Source organism: Puntigrus tetrazona, chromosome 11 (genome assembly GCF_018831695.1).
Source record: "Puntigrus tetrazona isolate hp1 chromosome 11, ASM1883169v1, whole genome shotgun sequence".
NCBI lineage: Eukaryota > Metazoa > Chordata > Actinopteri > Cypriniformes > Cyprinidae > Puntigrus > Puntigrus tetrazona.
In genome coordinates, this window is record NC_056709.1 from 12,388,511 (window position 1) to 12,409,934 (window position 21,424).

Sequence of the window (21,424 nt, forward strand, 5' to 3'; positions counted from 1 at the left end):
ATATATATATATATATATATATATGTAAGACATATATTATATATACATTAATACAAAATACAATTTATTTCTTTGAATTTTGGCATGAAAATTATTTTAATAAATACAATAAAATTAATAAGAATGTTTAGAATATATAAAATAGTAAAGGGTATTTGAATAATAACATTTTATTTGCTTTCTTTCTATTTTAGTCCTTGCTTGGTTTGGCCTAAACATGTTCTCGAAGGGTTTTCATAAGATTCACTCCGTCGCATCTCTGAGTGCAGAAGCTATTTTAGGTTTGCCGGGAAACCTTTGGTCTCTGCTTTAGATTGAAGTCACAATGAGCTCCTATTCTGGCCTGACGATCTGTCCAACAGAGCGGCTCTCTGCAGACACTGTCCAGAGTCTATGGGCCTCAGGAAGTGATGTCATAATGACATTCAGAGCTGATGGCGTCTCCAGAGATCTGACAAAAGACAGACGAGTGTTTGGATCTGACAACAACCCAACACCCGCTGCCCAGTGAACAATAATCAGTCCATACCTCTATCACTATACAGTTTATACATTAGAAAAATATGCATTTGGTATATATCTATTTTTCTAAGATTTATTTAGTTGGGTTTTTTTTATTTTTTATAAATGTATCTTTATATTATTTTTATTTATTATGTATTTTAAATTTGTCATTGTCATTTAGTCATTATTTATTAATTAATGTATTGTATTTTATTTACTTATTTTATTATTCTAATTTTATTATTGTTTATTTATTTTTTTTTATTTATTTGTTTATTCACACACACACACACACACACACACACACACACACATATATATATATATATATTTATTCTAGTTTATTTATCGCAATTTTAATATTTTTTTAATTCATTATTATTTAATGAATGATTTAATTGAATTTTTCTCTCTCCTTTACATCAGGAGAGTTTGTAGGCATTAAAATGTGGAAAGTGTGAGTCCTTATGTTGTTCAGATATTAGCTGCACCCTCTTATAGGAACAGTTGTGTTTTTGCAGAGATCTCGCTGGTGATTTGTGCTTCCTGCGAGAGTCCTGAATGAACTCTTCCTGTGCTTGTTAGCGTCTGTATCTGCTTCGGCTGGCTGATTCAAGGTTCCTGCGCTCGTCGTACGGCCTGGACGGAGCGCAGGGGATTTCTTCACTTTCTCCTGACGCCTCACATCTGTTAGCCATATATCATGCTAGCTGCATGCGTTTCACATGCTCGTCTCTAAACAGTACATAATAATCAAATCTTTTGGCCCGGTGCCTCTGTAAACTGAACTCTGGTGACACAGCGAGTGAGTTTGTCCTGAAACTCAAACAGGACTCGCATCTGAGTGTTTGAATTAAAATGATTTATGTTTTATTAGTTAAACGGACACGTATTTATAGGAGAGATGAAAGGGGAATACAGTATGCATGTGAAAAGAATGACAAATGGCTTTGTTCGTTCAGTATAGTGTAGTTTTCTAACGAACGGTTACAAAAGTTATATACATATGTCGCATTTTAATAATCCCAAAAAACTATCCCCAAAACATAAATAAAAAAATTGTTTATAATTCTTACAAATTATTATTTCAATAATTAAAATAAAAAAATATTACAAAGTGATAATATTAAATATCACTTTAAATATATTAATTGTATTTTTTATAGTTCATTGTATTAAATATTTATAAAAAAATACATGTAAAAATATATATATATTTCATGAAATTATTACAAAGTGATAATATTAAATATCACTTTAAATATATTAATTGTATTTTTATAGTACATTGTATTAAATATTCATAAAAAATGAAAAAAAAAAAAAAATATATATATATATATATATATATATATATATATATATATATATATATATATATATATATATATATATTCATGATTAGAAAATAATGATAAAACAGATAATAATTAAAAATGCAAAAAAAAAGGCAATTTTAGATGAAGGTTTAAAGCAATCATACAAATAACATGCAAATGATTAGTTTGTAGTAAATTCTCCCTAAGTGTTCATATTCACTTCAGATCAAGCAGTTCACATCATGCTAGTGCGGAGCTAAAATGAGCTTTCCTCTGGATGTTTTCCCAGAAGCTGTAAGAGTCCGCTCCATCACGTCAGTCATGGGAACTTACTAACCCTCTCTAAAGTGCCCAGCTTCCTCTTGATCTTCAGGGACGCGTCCTTGTTTTCCTCCAGCTGGCCTCCGTAGGGAAAGACGAGGGGTAATCTCTCAAGAATAATACTCGCGTTTATTTTTGTCTCATAATTCCTGAAAAATACCTGGTTTCTCCTCACCAGTGTGGGAACGTCTCTGTCTGGCAGGGCGCCGGCGTAATGCTACAAACATCGCTCAGGGTTTAATTGTGTCTCTTTTAGCGGTTGGCGAAAGCTTTAACGTCTGTTTTATGTCCCTAATGGCTTGTGGTTTTTCATGTGCTTGAGTGTACAAGGTATTGACCCCTAAAATAATGAAAATAAAAACGTACATTTCTGTGTTCCATGCTAATTAAAAAACATTATTTTGATTAATGAAGTCAAACTTAAAAAACGTAAAAATTAAATAAAGTCTTTCAGTAATTAAACTTTAAACACATTTTATTTTTCGGTAAATTATTATTATTTTGGGATTTATTATTAAAGTTAAAAAGAAATATTGTGTGATTATTACTTAAAAATAAAGCTTTATAATTTTCTAAAACAGTAGTGGTAGTAGGAGCATATCATATACATTATTTTAAATAATAGTAATATATTTTTGGAACAATGTCTAAACCGAACTTTTATTTTGACGGGTTGTCATGAATATATGTGTGTATATGATGTGACGCTAGTTTTACTGAAACGAAACGGAAAAATGCATGTGAAGTTACTTTGAGAAAATAATAAACGAAACCACACGTCTCTGCCAATAATAACATGCAGGATTCATATTTGAATCGAGTTTTGCGGCTTAATATTTACAGATGATAGTTCATATAGCAAACTGTAGGCCACATTACGCTTTTAAATTGAAATCTGACATTGCGTCCGTGTTTTCTGCATCAAAGAAATAATTTTTAAATGATAAAAAAAAATATATATATATATATATATATATATATATATATATATATATATATATATATATATATATATATATATATATATATATATATATATATATATATATTATATTTTCAAATATCAATTTCACTTATTTTTTGAAGAAATAATTTATCATTTATACTACCTAGACAGACGTTGTTTTTGTAAAATAATTATAATTGATGTTAATTTAGTTCTTTGTCTGCTGTGAGTATCAGATTTGGAGGGTGATCTAATATTAGTATCCTGTACATGTCACTGGTGTTAATGTGAACTGACGACGTTTTGCTGTCATGATAACCTGTTGTGTAGTTCTGGCTGCTGATCAGACCCACTTTCTTCTGTCTGATAGCCAGAATCTTCTTTGCAGCCCAGATATAGACCAGATGGAGCTTCACATTCGCTCTCTTTGCCGCGTTGTTACTTAGCAACCTCATAATCTACGGAAGAAACGGGATTTACTGTTAGCGTTTTAATGTATTTTAATTTATTCTATAAAAATGCGATTGTTATTAATGTTAAATGATGATGAGCGAACGCAGGCTGTTTGTCCGTCATTTATTTAGCGTCTGCTTTGGAAAGGCATCTGAACACACCCAGACTCTCACAGCTGGCCGCTGACCGGTGTGTCGGACGTACAGAAGCACGCATGTTTCAGCTTCGCCAGCGCCAGGCTGCATGCCACGCATAGCAGCGCGTCGGCCGTTTGACGAGCGTTCGGCTCCTAGGGCTTCTGCAGTGAGATGCTGCGGTGTGTGTGAGTGTTAGTGATGCAGCAATACAGTTAGCCCAAGGTTCAGGACGTGCTTGTGTATGTCTTTTTAAACACGGCTTTCTGTTCGGTTCGTTTGGACCGTCACATCAAAAAAATGTTGGGGTGGAGTGTGTGTTTTGGGGGGGGTCTGTATCGTGGTGTGTGGGCTGTATCGGGGTGGAGTGTGTGTGTGTGGGCTGTATCGAGAGGGAGTGTGTGAGTGTACGCGAGTTGTATCGGGGTTGAGTGTGTGTGGGTACGTGGGCTGTATTGGGGTGGAGTGTGTGTGCTGAAACGGGTTGGATTGTGTGGGCTGTATCAGGTTGGAGTATGTGTGTGTTTGCATGGAGTGTATCGGGGTGGAGTGTTTGTGCGTTGGCTGTATCAAAGCGGAGTGTGTGTGCGTTGGCTGTATTGGGGTGGAGTGTGTGTGTTTGTGGGCTGTATTGGAGTGGAGTTTGTGTGTGTGTCCTTGCATGTGGTGTATCGGGGTGGAGTGTGTGTGTGCATGTTCATGGGCTGTATCTGGTTTTAGTGTGCGAGTGGGTTATATTGGTTTGGAGTGTGTTTGTGTGTGAGTGTGCGTGGGCTATATCAGGGTGGAGTGCAGGTGTGTGTGGACCGTATCGGGGAGGAATGTGTTTGTGTGTGAGGGCTATATCAGGGTGAAGTGTGGGTGTGTGCATGCGTGGGCTGTACCAGGGTGGGTGGGTGTGCGTGTTCATGGGCTGTATCGGGGTGGAATGTGTGTATGTGTGTTCAGAGGCTGTATCAGGGGTAGTGTGTGTGTGTGTGTGTGTGTGTGTGTGTGTGTGCATGCAAGGGCTGTATCAGGATGGAGTGTGTGCGTGTGCGTATGTGGGCTGTATTTGGGGGGGTTAGTGCGTGTAATGCATGTGTGGACCGTATCGGGGTGGAATGTGTTTGTGTGTGAGGACTATATCAGGGTGGAGTGTGGGTGTGTGCATGCGTGGGCTGTACCAGGGTGGGTGGGTGTGCGTGTTCATGGGCTGTATCGGGGGTTTAGTGTGTGAGTGGGCTGTACCGGGGTGGAATGGGTGTATGTTTGTTCAGAGGCTGTATCGGGGGTAGTGTGTGTGTGTGTGTGTGTGTGTGCATGCAAGGGCTGTATCAGGTTGGAGTTTTGGTTAGGTGAACGCATGGACTGTATTGGGGTGGATTGTGTGTGTGTGTGTGTGTGTGTGTGTGCATGTGCTGTATCAGGGTGGAGTGTGTGCGTGTGTGTACGTGGGCTGTATTTGGGGGGGGGGTTAGTGTGTGTAATGCGTGCGTGGGCTGTATCGGGGTGGAGGGCTTCAGCAGAATGCAAGATTCATCCCACTCGTCCATCAGCGGGGCAGTGTAATGTCAGCGTAACCTAGGCAACACATTGTGCAGCAGATCTCAGTACTGTCCCACGCATTCGGGCCTGCAGTCTGTGAGAGCAGCTCCCGTACAAATATCTCCATGGTAACCACACTTTCTGCCAAAATACCATCCTTTACTATAATTATTACCGTTTTAGACAAAGAAAGCGTCACTGTTAGACATTTATGTTCGTATCACAGTGGCAGAAACTGCGGTGGTGTGAAAGTTGAAGTATTATTCTGTGAAAGAATTTCCCTCCTCGTACAGTAAATAATGCATGTGGACTTAAAATATTCACGTTCTGTGTGACATTCACAGAGGATGAACTCACAGAATCGAGCTGTTATGAAACGCTCATGCTTTCAGAGATGCGCAGACTCACAGAGAAACACATTAACACGGTCCAGACAGCTTTATGTGACAATGAGAAAAAGCTGCATTGTGCCGGAGTTTGATGCCTTTCCGCACAATGAGGCTCTTTCACTCATTTGGAAACACCGAGGTTTCCAAGGACGCTGGCTGCCATGGAGATTCACACATCAGCGTTTAGAAATGAAGCTCTGCTCGTGTGAAGAAATCAAAAACACGTCTGTCTCACAGTTCAGCGCCAAATCACAGAAAAAAAAAAAAAATACATTTTGCATTATTTATTTATCATTTTCATTAGGTTTTCAGGACTTTTTCAAATATTTGTTGTGCTATTATTTTATCCCACAATTATTATGCAAATTATATAAATAAACAATCATGATTTATAAGCTCTGCTAGATTAATCGTTTAAAAAAATGTATTTGAATTGGATGAATATCACAGTCCAAAAAATCCAAAAACTAAGGTCCTAAAACATGCACAAATGTATTTGCACATTTATACATGAATGAGAATACAAATGTCACAATTCAATCAACAAACAAAGATTTTTTTATTTTATCAAAAAAAAAAAATTTATAGGTCCTTTTTTATTTTATATATATATATATTTTTTATAGGTCCTAAAATATGCAAAAAATACATTACATTAATGAGAATACAAATAAAAAATAAATTATAATAATGACAAAAAATGTAAACAGCGTCCCCAAACGTTTCTGCAATACTTTGTGTATTATTTAATATTATTTCTGTGTTTTTATTCGATTTGGGCTTAGCCAGCTTCACCCCACGTGCATGATAGTAAATCCACACTGACGTGTTGATCAGATACTCGTGTTTTTACAGCTGCCATCTGGGTCACACAAGCTAAAGCCCTTCATGACATCCCTTCAGACGTTCCCCCTGCAGATCCGGCCTCTCCAAATCTCTGTGAAGCGCACATTCATTAGTATTAGGCCGCTCTTTGTTTCCGTGCTCCGCCGCCCCCTGCTGGAGGTCGCAACCAGCCTCGATTTTTATTTTAAACGATTTCAATCCGACGAGCATCGCGGAGCTTTTGCGCGTCTCCCGTCGTGATCCTTGGCCCCTAAAGAACAAGGCTGTCATATCGAAGGCCCGTTTACTGGCCCATATCTCTCGCTTCGCCGAGCAGGGGTCGTTTGTTCCTGAGAAACTCTTCGGGCCCGAGCGGAAGTTTCCGGACCCGTACTCTTTCATAATAGCTGCTTTGCTGCGTCTCTCAGAGGGGCTTCGGTCTTTTCCAGCTCACGGGGGGCAAAGAACAAATGAAAGAGGGCATTTGTGAGGGTCGCAGTGTCCGTCCGCATCCCCAGCGCTCGTTTCCTGCAGATGATGGGGTGGGCGGAAACACCGGCGGCCAAATGGAGCCGGAGAGAGCCGTAACTAATGAGCTCACTGCTGATCGTCACAATCGCTCTGATGGCATCCATTTTGGTTTTAACACGCCATCGATCCGGGACGTGAGTCTCAGGGCCGGCTGCTTGAAAAGCTTTTAAAGCTTTTCTAAATATGTTTACAAAGCTCATCCGCTAATAGGCAAGTCGAAAAATGCCAAGGTTTCTGATCTTCGTCAAATTCCACATCTATTTAAGCTTTTATAGCAATTTATTATTATATATTTATTTATTATATATATTTACTTATGCAAGAAAAAAAGAGATGATAATAATAATAATAATAATCTATAATTACTAAATGGCATTTATAATAAATATTTTATAATTATATTTAACAATTAATCGCATTTCTAATATGTTTTTGTTTACATAATATATGTGTGTGTACTGTATTATTATTTACATACAAACACAAACACCTATGTATATATTTAAGAAAAATAAGTTGTTTATATATTACATATAATTTTTTTTTATACATGCATATATAACGTAAAGAAAAACTTGATTAATCGATGGCTTGATTAAAACGCTATTAATTGTTTGACAGCATTATGTTCAAAATAATTTTTTTAACTTTTTGGAGAAATTGGGACTTTTATTCAGCAAAGATACATTAAGTTGATGAAAAAGACTCAAATAATTAAATTAATAATTTCTTGAGCAATGAATAAATTACGAGAATAAATTAAAATTCAAATAGAAAGCAGTCGTTTTTAATTAATAATATAATAATAATAATATTAGAATTTTTTTTTTACTGTAATTTTGTCAAATAAATGCAGCCTTGGTGTTCATTAGAGACTTTTATCAAACCAAACTTAAAAGTGATTTTAGCAGAAAGAGGCCACGCCTCAGGATAGGTCACGTGACATGTTACAACCAATCAGCTTTGAAACGGAGGTAACGCAGTCACGTGTTTTAAAACGATAGCATCTGATCTCATTTAGCTCAGCAGTTTGTGAAGATTGTTCAGCGGCGTAGCGTCGGAGCGGTCTGATACAAGATCCTCATGTTGTTTACCAGCTAATTGAATCTGTGGAGAGAAATGGAGGGAGAAATAGACTGTAATGGCCTTTCAGAGGAAGAGAGATCCGAAAGATAATCATTAGGACCGACGGAAAGAGCAAACCTAGTACAGCTGCCTTCGAAGGGTGCATCTTAACTGAAATGGACGCTCTTAAGCCAGTTTCGATGTACAGTAATTTGTTTACGTCGCGCAACATTTCTTTTCACCCGCGGTGTGCAGCGGCGAGCGCAATAACCAATCGCTCGTGTTTATGAACGCGACGGCCAATCAGAGGCGTTTTATTCATCATCGTAGAAAATATCGCACACAGAGTTTTTTGATGTGCATTAATTAATTTGGGTGAAGTGTTTCCATCATAGTTTCTGTGCAAGTTTTCTTACCGGACAAGAAATTTATTCTACTTGTTTTTTTGTTTTGTTTTTTACTGCGCATTTTTCCATCCGTTGCCGTTTCCATCCAGTATTTTTTTTTCATATATTTATGCAATAATGCGCGTAAAAAAGGTGGATATAAAAATAGCCACTGACTGTATTTTGACTGAAACTTAAATTATCTCGTCGTCATCAACAAAAAAAAAATGCAGAAAAGGTGTAAGAGTTTTATTTTTGCAGCTTTGGTGATTACTCCAGGTTTTTTTTGCATTGCTTCAGTGTTCTTTGCTCGCCCTTTTCACGCAACTTAATAACCATTTAGTTTTTTTGCGTTATAGGGAAATAACCAGCGTATAGGATTGATTTACATCTAAGAAAATGATTCCTAGCTTGTTTTTGTCTGCAGCGAAAATGGTTTTTCCCAGCATTGATATTAATAACCATTGTTACAATATCAAGAGCTGCTTTTAATTCATACGCTATTTAAGTTATGCATTTTTTTTCTGTATAAATAACATAAATGATGGCTTCTGTTGCGATTTTGATGGCTTTTGTTGTTGTTTTTTATTTTTAACAGTGTTATGGTTGACGTATCTGCTTTAAAGTCATGTAAATATTTGACATAAAACACATTTTAATGAGTTAATTCTAAAAAGTTACCCTTAAAGAGGTCAAAATGCCCCTGGAAGTACATTTGAAAGCACTTTTTTTTTTTTAATATGATCTGAAATGCTACCCGTGTTGTTTTCTCTCTCTCTCTCTCTCTCTCGGTCCATCTCCGCTGTGCTTTAATGCAGTTTGTCCCAGCAGCCTCTGGGTGTGTGCCAGTCCCGCTGCTATAAAAAGCTCTGCAGACAAGACTAGCGCGGCTCTTCGTACATGCTAGCGCTAGCTTTGACCTCAGCAGTATGGGCGGAAACAAACACACACACGATGCTGACACTCGCATAAACCTGTGTTAGCGTTAGCTCGATTATAAAGCCCGGTCTTAGCTGTCTCCCAGATCAGCTTTCAGACAAATATTGCGCTCAGATCCTCGGGATGATTTCAACCTTGAGTCACGTACTTGCGAGCCTTAAAATGATTTAGAAAGGGTGTCAGGTGGCATTATAATAAATGCTGTATTTCATTAGTATTTAACCCAAAGTACTATGTTTTTGTTTCTAAAATGAAAAAAAAAATTATTAACGTGAAGAAATGGAGCATTTTCCCAACAATTATTAATTTAAATAAATCAGAAATAAAATATCATTATTAGATGACTTAAATATATTTTGACTTAACAGGTTGAATTGCTAAAAATCAAATACAGAAATAAAAAATTAATTCAAGCTAAACAAAAACTAATAAAAATGATTAAAATTATACTAAAACGACTTTAACTGAAATAAAAAATGAATGCCGTACAGAATGTTTTTTTTTTTTTTTTTTTTTTTTTAAAACAAAAACCTAAAAATTAAAATGAAATGGAAAATAATACAAAATAAAATGAGGCCATAAAGATTAAATAAAAATTACAAAAACACATGCTAATACTGCTCAAAGTAGTAAAATACCAATAAAAAAATTAATTGAAGCTATACAGAAAAACTAAAAAAAAAAAAATTTAATATGAAATTGATTGTAAGGTGACATTTCTAGTGTATATATACAGCATTTCCCTCCCAAAAAAATGATTAAATCTTTACTCCTGTTCTCGCTTTATGCGTTTATTTGTTTAAAAATACAGGAAAACAGAAAAAAATGAAGCATGGAAAATTTGTGAGATATACAATTTAAACAAACTATTTTACATTTGAATATATGTTAGAATCCATCAGAATTTATTTATACCTTTTACAGCCTGTATTTCCCACCGGTATGGAATATTTTGTGTGTGATACCATGGAAAAATATATATAATTTATATATATTTATAATTTATTTATATATATATATATATATATATATATATATATATATATATATATATATATATATATATATATATATATATAATTTTTATATTAAAATATATATATATATATATAAAAATATATATATATACACACACACACACACACACACACATATATATATATATATATATATATATATATATATATATATATATATATATATATATATATATATATATATATATATATATTTATAAAATATTAAAAAAATATATATATATATATATATATATATATATATATATATATATATATATATATATATATAATGTGTGTGTATATATATTTATATTTATTTATTTTTTATTTTTTTTATAAATAACATAGCATCCAAACATTGTAGTTCAGTTCCACACAGTATAAAAGCAGCGTATTAGCGTCGTCATGTCAGTGTGACATTGTTTTGATCTCGTTGTCCTTGCTTTCTGTGTCATCTGGGTTGTGGTTCTTCTGGAGTACTCGCTCCGAAGCCCAATCTCTGAGCTCTTCAGAAGTAAAAAAGCCCGTCCCAGCGGCGCGGTTATATTTAGTAGACCGCCGCTAGCAGTTTCTGGGACACGGGTGTTACTCTCACGACGAAAGTGCCCTGGAAACTCTGCGTTTCTTGAGAAGCGCTCGTACCATGAGGCTTTAGCACCGCGCCGCTTACGTGGGAGGTATTTGAAGAAAAAACATCTCACAGGAGCACAGCCGCACGCTCGCTTTTCTACAACCGAAGCCTTATGGTAGCAATTAGAAAGATAAACTCCACCTCTCGTGTTTTCACCGGAAGACGATGTGTTTTAGTTTCGTTTGTGCGTTTCTGCATCTTTTACATAGCAGTGAATACTGTAATTAATATTTAACCTAAAGTTTTTGGGTTTTTTTTTTTTGAAGACCTTTGCATGACATCCAAACTAATCAGTGTTTTTATTGTTAACTGAAACAAACATTATTGCATTACAAACATAGTTTAAAATAATTTAAATAAAACAGAATTTTTTTTTTTTTATATAACATCAAAAATGACAAAAACATACTAACACTACTTATAAAATAAAATAAAATAAAATACACCAATGGACCAAATATTTATTTATTTATTTATTTTTTTTTATCAAATAAAATAGTTTTAAATTATTTTTTTATTTTATTAAACTTTTGTCAATATTTACATTTGCTTTCCTGGTATATTTTCTGGGTTTTATTGTAAACTCTTTAAATGAAAAATTCATTAACAAGTTCAGAATTAAGGTAATATTAACTAATATTAATAAGTTTTGAAAGTTAATAATAAAAATTAGACTTAATAATCTCATTCTTTACTGTAATTCTCAAAATGAGATCTAATATATTTAATATAATATTTATATAATACACACACATATTTGCATTAAACAAAAAAACTGCAAATGACAAAAGTACAATAAAATAATATTTTTAAAAAGCAAAAACATGCTCTATTTTGTACAACGAATCCTTATGGTAGCGTTCAGAAAGATAAACATTACATACAGTAACTTACTCCATGCTTTCTCAGCGAAAAGCAATGCCAATAAATTTTGCATGGGTGTTTTTGAGCATCATAACCTGCTGATCCTTTAGAGCGAATCACGCACATGTGAAAGAAAGTACGTGCTTGATGTGACCGCGCTGAGACGCACTCATGCATCTGAAAACGGACTGCTGATTTCAATTAGGAGCACCGCGCTGAATGCTGCGGGAGGAAGTCCTGGCGGGGAAAACACACGCTATTGTAGTTGTGCCAGTAGCTGCCTGGCCTGTCACGGATATCAGTTATCTCATGGCTGAGGAACGCCACATGATTGTGCTTGTCCATGGGTTGTGTGACGTTACGGGGCAGTTCTGGGGGCGTCCAAAAGGTGGCAGTACGTCCTTAACGCATAAAGATAAAGCAGACCTGAGATTGATGAAGCAGCTGTCTTAAGATGGAGAGGGAGGATGGGTTGATGGGAAATAAGTGCTGTCTCTTTGCAAAGGTCAGCAGTGCAGAGCGAACGATTTAAGACTTATTTAGACACTCTTTCCCTGATCACAGGTGTGTTTCTGAGTCACAGATAAGAGGGAAAAATATTTGTGTTTTTTTACATTTTTTTTAACTTGAGTTTAATATTTATTTTTACTTTCATGAGACACTTACCTGGTCTTGTTTTGAACTTTATCAGTGCATGTTATTCCAAATGAATGATTTTTTTTAATTAAAATTAGATCACTGTTGCCTTCTTTTCTCTTTTACTCATCTTAAGAAATATTATAAAAATTATAATGTATTTTTAATAATTTATAATTTTAATATTATATATATATATATCTATACATATATTATAAATTATAATATATATATATATATATATATATATATATATATATATATATATATATATATATATATATATATATATATATATATATATATTAATCGCATCCAAAATAAAAGTTTACATAATATATGTGTATGTGCTGTGGAATATGTTGGAAAATAGTTCAGAAAAATATGCTATGGTATATTTATTCATTTATATAAATTATCTAAATATAAATATATACATGTAAATATTTTCTAGATATATGTGTGTGTATTTTTATATACATAATAAATATACACAGTTTACACACATATTATGTAAGCAAAAATGTTTATTTTGGATGCTATTAATCGTGAGTTATAGCAGTAATATATATATATATATATATATATATATATATATATATATATATATATATATATATATATATATATATATATATGTGTGTGTGTATGTTTGTATATATATATATGTGTGTGTGTGTGTGTGTGTATATGTGTATATATATATATATATGTGTATATATATGTGTGTATATGTGTATATATATATAAAAATCAGTTTAATGAAATGTTATCTCATTTAAATCCATTGCACAAGATTCTAGCAAATTATCTCCCAAATTTAGTTACATATCTACTAATTTCATATACTTGTACTTGAACTGTAACGCTCCCTAACCGTATTGACCTTTGACCCTCCGTCTCTTCCAGCAGGGCTTCAGAGGAAGCCGCCCATGAGGAAGTGTGTAGTGTGAAAAGGCGAAAGGTCAGAGGTCAGGATGACGACGGTAGCCGCAGAATTCGACCACATGGACATCCAGCAGCAGTACCAGGACAGCGTCAACAACCGCTGGGATGACGAGTGGGACAACGAGAACAGCTCGGCCCGGTTATTCGAGCGCTCGCGCATCAAGGCTCTGGCAGGTGAGCAGAACATCTCAAAGTCCATCCGCGATGACGCTAGCTGACAAAGCGGCTTTTAATGGACGCGCGCGACCTTCTTTCGGGAAGCTGTAGTTAAAAACCAAGAGAGGTAATTATTATCAGCAGAAGTGGATTGTTCCTAGCCGCGCTTTTTGGCTCTGAAAAGCCGTAACTAGCGCTCGATAACGTGCCGCCCACTCGCTGGTGACACGCTGTGATTAGCTGTGTGGGAGAGCAGAAAGAGCGCGGGCGGAGGTTCACACTTTCTCTGCTCCTCCTGAAGCTCCCACACCGCTTCTGATTCACAGCGAGGCCCTCGAGCCCACAGACCGACTCGGGAGGCCCTTGTGCCTCGTACAGGAAACTCTACACGTTACATAAAATCAATACGGAGATGGACGATGTTTTATTCACGAGTTCCATTTTTAATGCATTTCCTATAGATGCTGATGTCGGAAGAGTTTCCTAAACGAACGACATGCCTCTGATGAACTAAAAGCACCTTTTTGCAGTGGCCTTTAATGAATAGTAATCCATACGATGCATTCTGCGAAAGTGAGTTTTTACCAAACCCAAATTACCGAAATTCCCATTTCCAAATTTAATACTATTTTATTTTCATTTCATTTTGTACGGTTTCATTGTGAATAATAGTAATCCATATTAAGCATTTTGAGGCATTTTAACTAGGCCAAAAATGACTGAAATTATTTTATTTTATTTTTATTTTTGTACAATAATCTGGTTTCATTGTCAACTTTTTGTGAAATCATGCAATAATAAAACTAAAACTAAATAATTTAATATTTAATTTTAATTTCTCTAATTTTGTGGTTTAAAAAAATCACCATGGCTGCACTGATTTGATCCAATATACTGCAAACTTAGCAATATTGTGTATTATTATTATTATACAGTTTTAAAGAACAGTTTTCTATGTGAATCTCTATTAAAATCCCATTTATTCGTGTGATCAAAGCTGCATTTCCAGCCTCCAGTGTTGCCTTTTCTTTCAGAAATGATTTAACCTTTCTGATTATTACCAGTGTTGATAGAAATCATGCAAAGTTTTATTTTTCGCGATTGCTTGATGATTAGAAATTTCAAAACAGCGCCATTTATTGGAAACAGAAATCCTTTGCAACGTTCCGAATGTCTTAAACCGTCGCTTTTGATCAATTTAATGCATCCTCGCTGATGCAAAAGTATTGATTTGGTTCATTTGGCCTTCCTCGGGATGGGTTCGGGCTTTAATTAGGACACTAAGACCTCTCTATAATTCTCACCGCGGGGTTTCACTGTATTTCTGCCTTCGTATGATTTATTCCCATAATATGTTGGATGACAGCAGCATATTTCCCTCCTCTGTTTTCCGTCATGTTCTCCAAGCGTCCGTGTTTACAGAGGTGTGATGTTGTTTATGAGCGGCCGAGAGGAGCCGGGCTGTTATTCTCTCTCGGGGTGGCGGAGCTTAAACAGATCGACTTTAATGAACGAGCGGGCCTGGACTTCAGGACCGAGAAAGATGGAACATAAAACAGAAATATAAAATCTCTTCCTCTCTCTCTCTCTCTCGTTGCCAAAAACCACAAACGGTTTCTGGAGTTGTAAAAAGGCCCCAGCATTCCAGTAAGCATCCTACGTTTCACGTGATTGTGTTTTCCTGCATTCCTGGGCAGCAGAGCATACGCCGCCCTCGCTCTCTCCTACTCATTCGGTATCACGGACGCGGGAATAACGCTCAGGAAAGAGATGCGTGAGGTAAAGTGCTCAGTTCTCAGCCTGTTTAATATTCACTGAAAGTCACACGCTGATTTCCTCAGTGCTTTGAAATGCTGACTCCTTCTGAATGCTTTGACCCGATGCAGGCGACGTTAGGTCAGCCGGTGACGTGATTTGGGGGCGGGACTATCTTCTCATCCCACCAATAGCAGTGAACTCTGTTTAGCTCTATTATAGTTTTTGTTAATACTTGGAATTAGCTTATATTTTTATGTTTACGTTTTAATTTTAGTTGATTTCACTGAATTCATTTTTAGTTTTTATTACATTACTGTTTGCATTTCATTTAGTTTTAGTTACAATTGAGTTTGTTTTTAGTTATTTCTATTTAGCAAATGCACACTTAAATGTGTTATTTTAGTTATTTATATTTTTTTGTTCAGGTTCATTTTTCAGTCAATATTTATATTGTATTATATTTCGTCTTTAGTTTTTTTAGTTAACAATAAAAAGCCCAAAACTGAAAAGAAATCAGCCATTACATTTTTGTAATTGGGCAGTTTATGTATATATATATATATATATATATATATATATATATATATATATATATATATATATATATATATATATATATATATATATATATATATTTTTTTTTTTTTTTTTTCAGCCATCCAAATCTATTCAACCAAACCTAAAAATATTTATTTTAGTGTTTCAGTCAAATATTTTCTGTTTATGGAAGTTAATTGCAACTAAAACTAGAAATAACACACTACACCAGTAAACTAGTGACAGTTTAGCTAGTGAAAAACAGTCTATTTAATTTAAGGTTATGTTTCAGGAGGAAATATTTAGAGGAAATATTTAATATTTAATATTTTAAATATTTTATTTTGCACAATTTTTTATTCTTGTTTACTTTGCTTCTGACATCGGCTAGGATCTTTCCATTAGTAAGCAAAACTCATATTTTCCTCAGACGGTGTAGTTTACGTTTACATTTAATTATTTAGCAGCAGAAAATCTCTTTTAATAGAATAAGAGTGGTGTTTGCTCTCTGCTGTCTCATCAGACTGTCATGGGCTCAGATGGGAAGTCAGATATCACACCGGCACGATTCGCTCCCAGAGGTCTGATAAGTCAGGAATCCCCCCGGCAGCAGTCGGCATACCACACTAATGTGGACCATGTGCTGGAGCATGAGAGGGGCCCGTGCTCCGACATAGGGCCCTCCCCGCCAGCCCGTGGCCCAGGGGCGCCAGATTGAGGCAAAACCGTCCTCTTAATTGTGTTAAACCTGGTCTCTTCCCTCCAAACTCGAGCATGTGTGGGAATTATCACAGATTGATTCTGACACTTTGTTTCAACTCTGTGACCTCTGCAGACATTTACTATAGTCATTAGGAGATAGATGGATAGATAGATAGATAGATAGATAGATAGATAGATAGATAGATAGACAGATAGATAGATAGATAGATAGACAGATGGGTGGGTAGATAGTTGGCTAGATGGGATAGCTGGTTGGGTAGTTGGGAACATATATAATCGGGTAGATAGAAAAGTAGCTTGGATTATTGGGTAGATACACAGTTGGATAAATAGAAATAGAAGAATGAATAACTAGATAAATAGTTGGGTGGATAGTTGAGTAGATGGAAAAATGGGAATATGTTTGGGTAGATAGATGGATTTTTGTGTAGATAGATTAATAGTTGGGTGGGTAAATAGATAGTTATGTAAATAGTTTGATGGATAGTTGGATGGACAGATTGATGGATAGCTGATGGGTAGTTGGGTAGATAGTTGGGAGGATGGATATTTGAGTAGATGAATGGTTAGAAAGTTGAATGAGTGGTTGAGTAGGTAGACAGATGCGTAAATAGTTTGGTGAATGGATAGGTGGGTGGGTAGATAGATAGTTATGTAAATGGTTGGGTAGATAGAGTTATATATCGACGGGTGGGTAGTTGAGCAGATGGATAGTTTGGCAGATAGATAGGTATTTGTGTAGAGAGATAAATGGGTAGATAGTTTAGCAGATGGATAGTTGGGTAGATAGTTTGGTAGATGGATTGTTGGGTAGATAGGTACTTAATTGGGTAGGTAGTTATTAGGTGGTTAGCTGCGCAGATAGATAAAGGTTTGCATCTTTATTGTGTAACATATTGGGCTTCGGGTACAGAATTAATGCTGTCGTCATGAATAATTAATCAAGGGCCTTCGGTTGCTTAGTTTCTCCCACACACTCAGGGTTTTGTCAAGTATTGCTTTGTGGGGCAGCGTACTAGTATTCCACCAATGAAACGCGAGCATCTAAATTATTGACAGGTGTCGTGAAAAATAAATGAGCTGGCCGTCGGTCCGCTCGAGTGACTGCTGCTCCGGCGAGCAAAACTCACTTGGATATCCTGCTCGTCCTTACGCTGTAATTAGGAGCGTCTTCTCAGCTGTGTTTCTATTTGGGGTTCAGGTGTTTCTCCTGAAAGGTTTCTCTTTCTAAAGTTCGAGTTATTGTGATTTTTTTTTTTTTCCTTCAACAGATCGCATTGCTTCTTGCCGCCAGACTGATAGCTCATATGCTGAGCAAAATATTTCCCCGAGCAGCAGAGAGCGGTTCATCAAATGTAATTGTAGGATGAAGTCTGAGTTGTGGAATGTCCTGGGCTGCGTGTTTGTATGGTTCTTCATCTCATAATACAAAGGAAACACCCACAGACCCCCTGTCTTTCCTCCTTCCTTCCTTCGCCGAGTTTGTCGGCCAGATGTCTGTGAACTCACCCCGCTTTATAAACGCATTAGATCATCGTCATACTTAGAAACACGCAGTATCCAGACATTATGGGCTGTTAGACGGATCCGCTCTGCTGAAATCAGCACATTCGAGCTCGGCGTCAAACGAGAGCGGTTGTGTTGCGTTACAACAGGCCCCCGCTGGAATTGTGGGATTGTGCAAGTATGTTTGTAAGATCACAGCGAAGCATCATGTGAAATTTTGCCCGAAAATTGCGCCTTCGTTGACTTGCCAAAGGAGCGATTGTCTCGGTGCCAACAGAAACACGCACTTACATACGTTTCTCCCGCTATGAGTGAAAAACAACACATCTGAAATACATTTGTGGGATCTGCATTCGAGCGGCTCACCCTTCGCCTTCGCGGTCGGTTTGCACACAGAGCGTGAATTCGTGTAAAAATACTGCTATTGATTAGGAAAAACCCTGATATTAATCTACTGGTGCAACAGCATTCCTCTTACAGGTTTGATATGGATTAACAAGACTAGACTTACTAGACCTGATCATTTCAGAAGCTTCGTTCAAGGATAAGTGACCATTTCATCCAGAAATGCATAGAAATATAAGCCATATCTTTGAATTACATGAACTACAACACTCTAGCGTTATGGTAACAACTTTTGCAGGCAAGCAGCACATTATAATGCTTTTTTACACATATCTTTAAATAAAAAAAATATACTTTACCATTTTATACATTTGTCCATTTATAATTTATCACATTTTCTTAATTTATTAATTTATCATTATTATTTTTATCATATATATATATATATATATATATATATATATATATATATATATATATATATATATATATATATATATATATATATATATATATATATATATATATATATGATGAATAATGATAAATTAAGAAATATATACAGAAATTTTCACACACACACACACACACTTATTAAATACACACACACACCAATTATTTTTTAAATAGTTGTATAAATGTATTATTTATGTAGTTAATTATTACAGCTTGTACGCTTATATAAATAAATGGCCTTTCTCAACATCATAATTACTAATTGTGAAAAATGAAGAAAAATATACATGTATATGCTTTACCTTTAAAAATATTTTGTAAATGTTATTATATTAAACATTTATTCTAAAATCCCTTAATTTCAACATCCATTTATTTTCAGAAAATGTTAAAAAACCTTTTGTGTTTGTAAAACATTTATCATTATAGTGAAAATGTTATGTTACACTTAACTTTTATTTTCATGTGTTTATTTATTTAATTATCATTAATATTATTAATTTTAAAATATCATTGTATAGGCGTGTGTGTGTGTGTGTGTTTTCCCTCTGTATAACACCACATCACATTGTTTTCAGAACGTGTAAAAAAGGTTATTATATCAATTATATCTTAATATTTCACTTTATTTAGTTGATTCTTTATGGTTACTCCTTCCTTCGTGGCTCTAATTTCCCATCATCTGCTGATATGTTAATCCGTTTATCTTCAGCTTATTCTCTCAGCTGTGGCTCTACGTTCGAGTCGAAACACTCCTCTGCAGTGAGTGACTAAACGTCTTCCAGGAAGTGTCTCCTCCCTCGTCTCTCCGCAGCAGTGAGCCCAAATCTGTGGGCTGTTTATGACGGCGCGAGGCATGATTGCAGCTCAGATTCACTTGTGACGGAGAACAGAAGTGCAGACGGGGGTGAATTAAGAGCACCGATGGACACGTGGATGTCTTGTGACTTCACAATGACACCACTGACTGTGTCTCTGCACAAACAGCCCTCTCACCGAAGGCCCGGATCGACCACACCACCCTCAGGCCTCAATCCCACGCTAGACGCACTGAGGAAGAATTAAACATTTGTTTATTTTGGAAATACAGGATCATGGGACGCGTTTGGTCACATTATAGCTCATCTCATGGTTCCTTGAGGATGCTGTCTTGTGTGTCTAGCTCTTAAAAGAGAGGAAACAGGACGCTGCGTTCTTGGTATTAGTGGGGTGTTCTGGGTGGTTGCTGTGGTGCTCTGGGTGGTTGCTAGGGTGTTTTAGGTGGTTGCTGTGGTGCTCTGGGTGGTTGCTAGGGTGTTCTGGGTGGTTGCTAGGGTGTTCTGGGTGGTTGTTAGGGTGTTTTAGGTGGTTGCCGTGGTGCTCTGGGTGGTTGCTAGGGTGTTTTAGGTGGTTGATAGGGTGTTCTGGGTGGTTGTTAGGGTGTTTTAGGTGGTTGCTAGGGTGTTCTGGGTGGTTGTTAGGGTGTGGCGGTGAGCAGTAACAGAAGCAGTAACACCTGAATATGAACAAAACATGTTACTCGTTATTGTTAACTATAACGAAGACTAAACATATAATAAAGTTTTAAAAAATATTTTAAAAATTGAAAAAAAACTAAATGGAAAATTATAAATGTTGTCTGAAATAAAATGTGAACTAGGTGAACTGCTAAAATGAATAAAATTAAAAATAAACGAAAGCTAAAAAATATTTTAAGAGTTCATCAAAAATGACAAATCAATAATCAAAAATATTGGAGTTTAAATTAAACTAGTAAAATTACTAAAACTAGCTGAAATAAAAATAAATGAAAGCTAAACACGAATATTAAAAAAATAATAAACTGACAGAAGCACTTAATAAAATTGCAAAAATGTAATATACTGCAGAAGAAAATGTATAAAAAGCAACAGTTGACATTTAGTACTTAAATTCAAAATTGGAAATAAATATTTAAATGTTTTTAATGTCTAATTAAATGTCTAAATGTCATAACACGTAACTAAACAAAAACGTTTTAATTCTAATTAAAAGTATTCAAATGCAGTGTGAAAGCCTGTTGTTTGTTTTCATGCTGAAATCTTAATAAACTAATAAAAAATTTTTCAGGAATAGAAACCCATTTCTGCAGTAAGCAAGAACAAATGCTTGATTTTTTTTTTTCCCAGCAAAACTTGATTTTTTTTGCTGACAGAAAACAAATTTTATAGCTTGATTTACAGCATCTCATGCAGCGTTTCATATCAGCGCTGCACTCTCATAAAACACTCCTTTAAATGCCTGTAAATATCCAGCGTGGCTCTTAATTCACATTTGCGGGGCTTGGAGTAACTCTGCTTTTTATCATGTTTAAGACGCAGGAAGAAAAGCAGAAGGGGGCTGTTTGCTGTCAGGAACGTTTGAGTTGGATCTCCTGGATGTTTACTGCTCCTGACGCAGCCGTGTGAGATTCCTGAGCGGGAATTAGCAGATATTTGTTTTGCAGCCGAGTGCAATTCAATAGCCAAACTCTGAGAAGTAGTTCAAA

The 21,424-nt window shown here is 35.5% G+C and overlaps 2 protein-coding genes across 2 annotated transcripts in view; both read left to right on the top strand.

Annotated features, from left to right (window-relative positions):
* LOC122353861 (G protein-coupled receptor 137Ba-like) overlaps positions 1-21,424 on the top strand; it is a 1,117,577-nt gene that overhangs the window by 635,966 nt on the left and 460,187 nt on the right. The window lies entirely within an intron of this gene.
* The window catches only part of sptbn1 (spectrin, beta, non-erythrocytic 1), a 91,331-nt gene that overhangs the window by 13,398 nt on the left and 56,509 nt on the right, over positions 1-21,424 (top strand). Inside the window, 1 exon segment of the mRNA XM_043251710.1 lies at positions 13,399-13,611. Within this exon segment, the coding sequence (XP_043107645.1) occupies positions 13,467-13,611 (145 nt within the window). The 5' untranslated portion in view covers positions 13,399-13,466.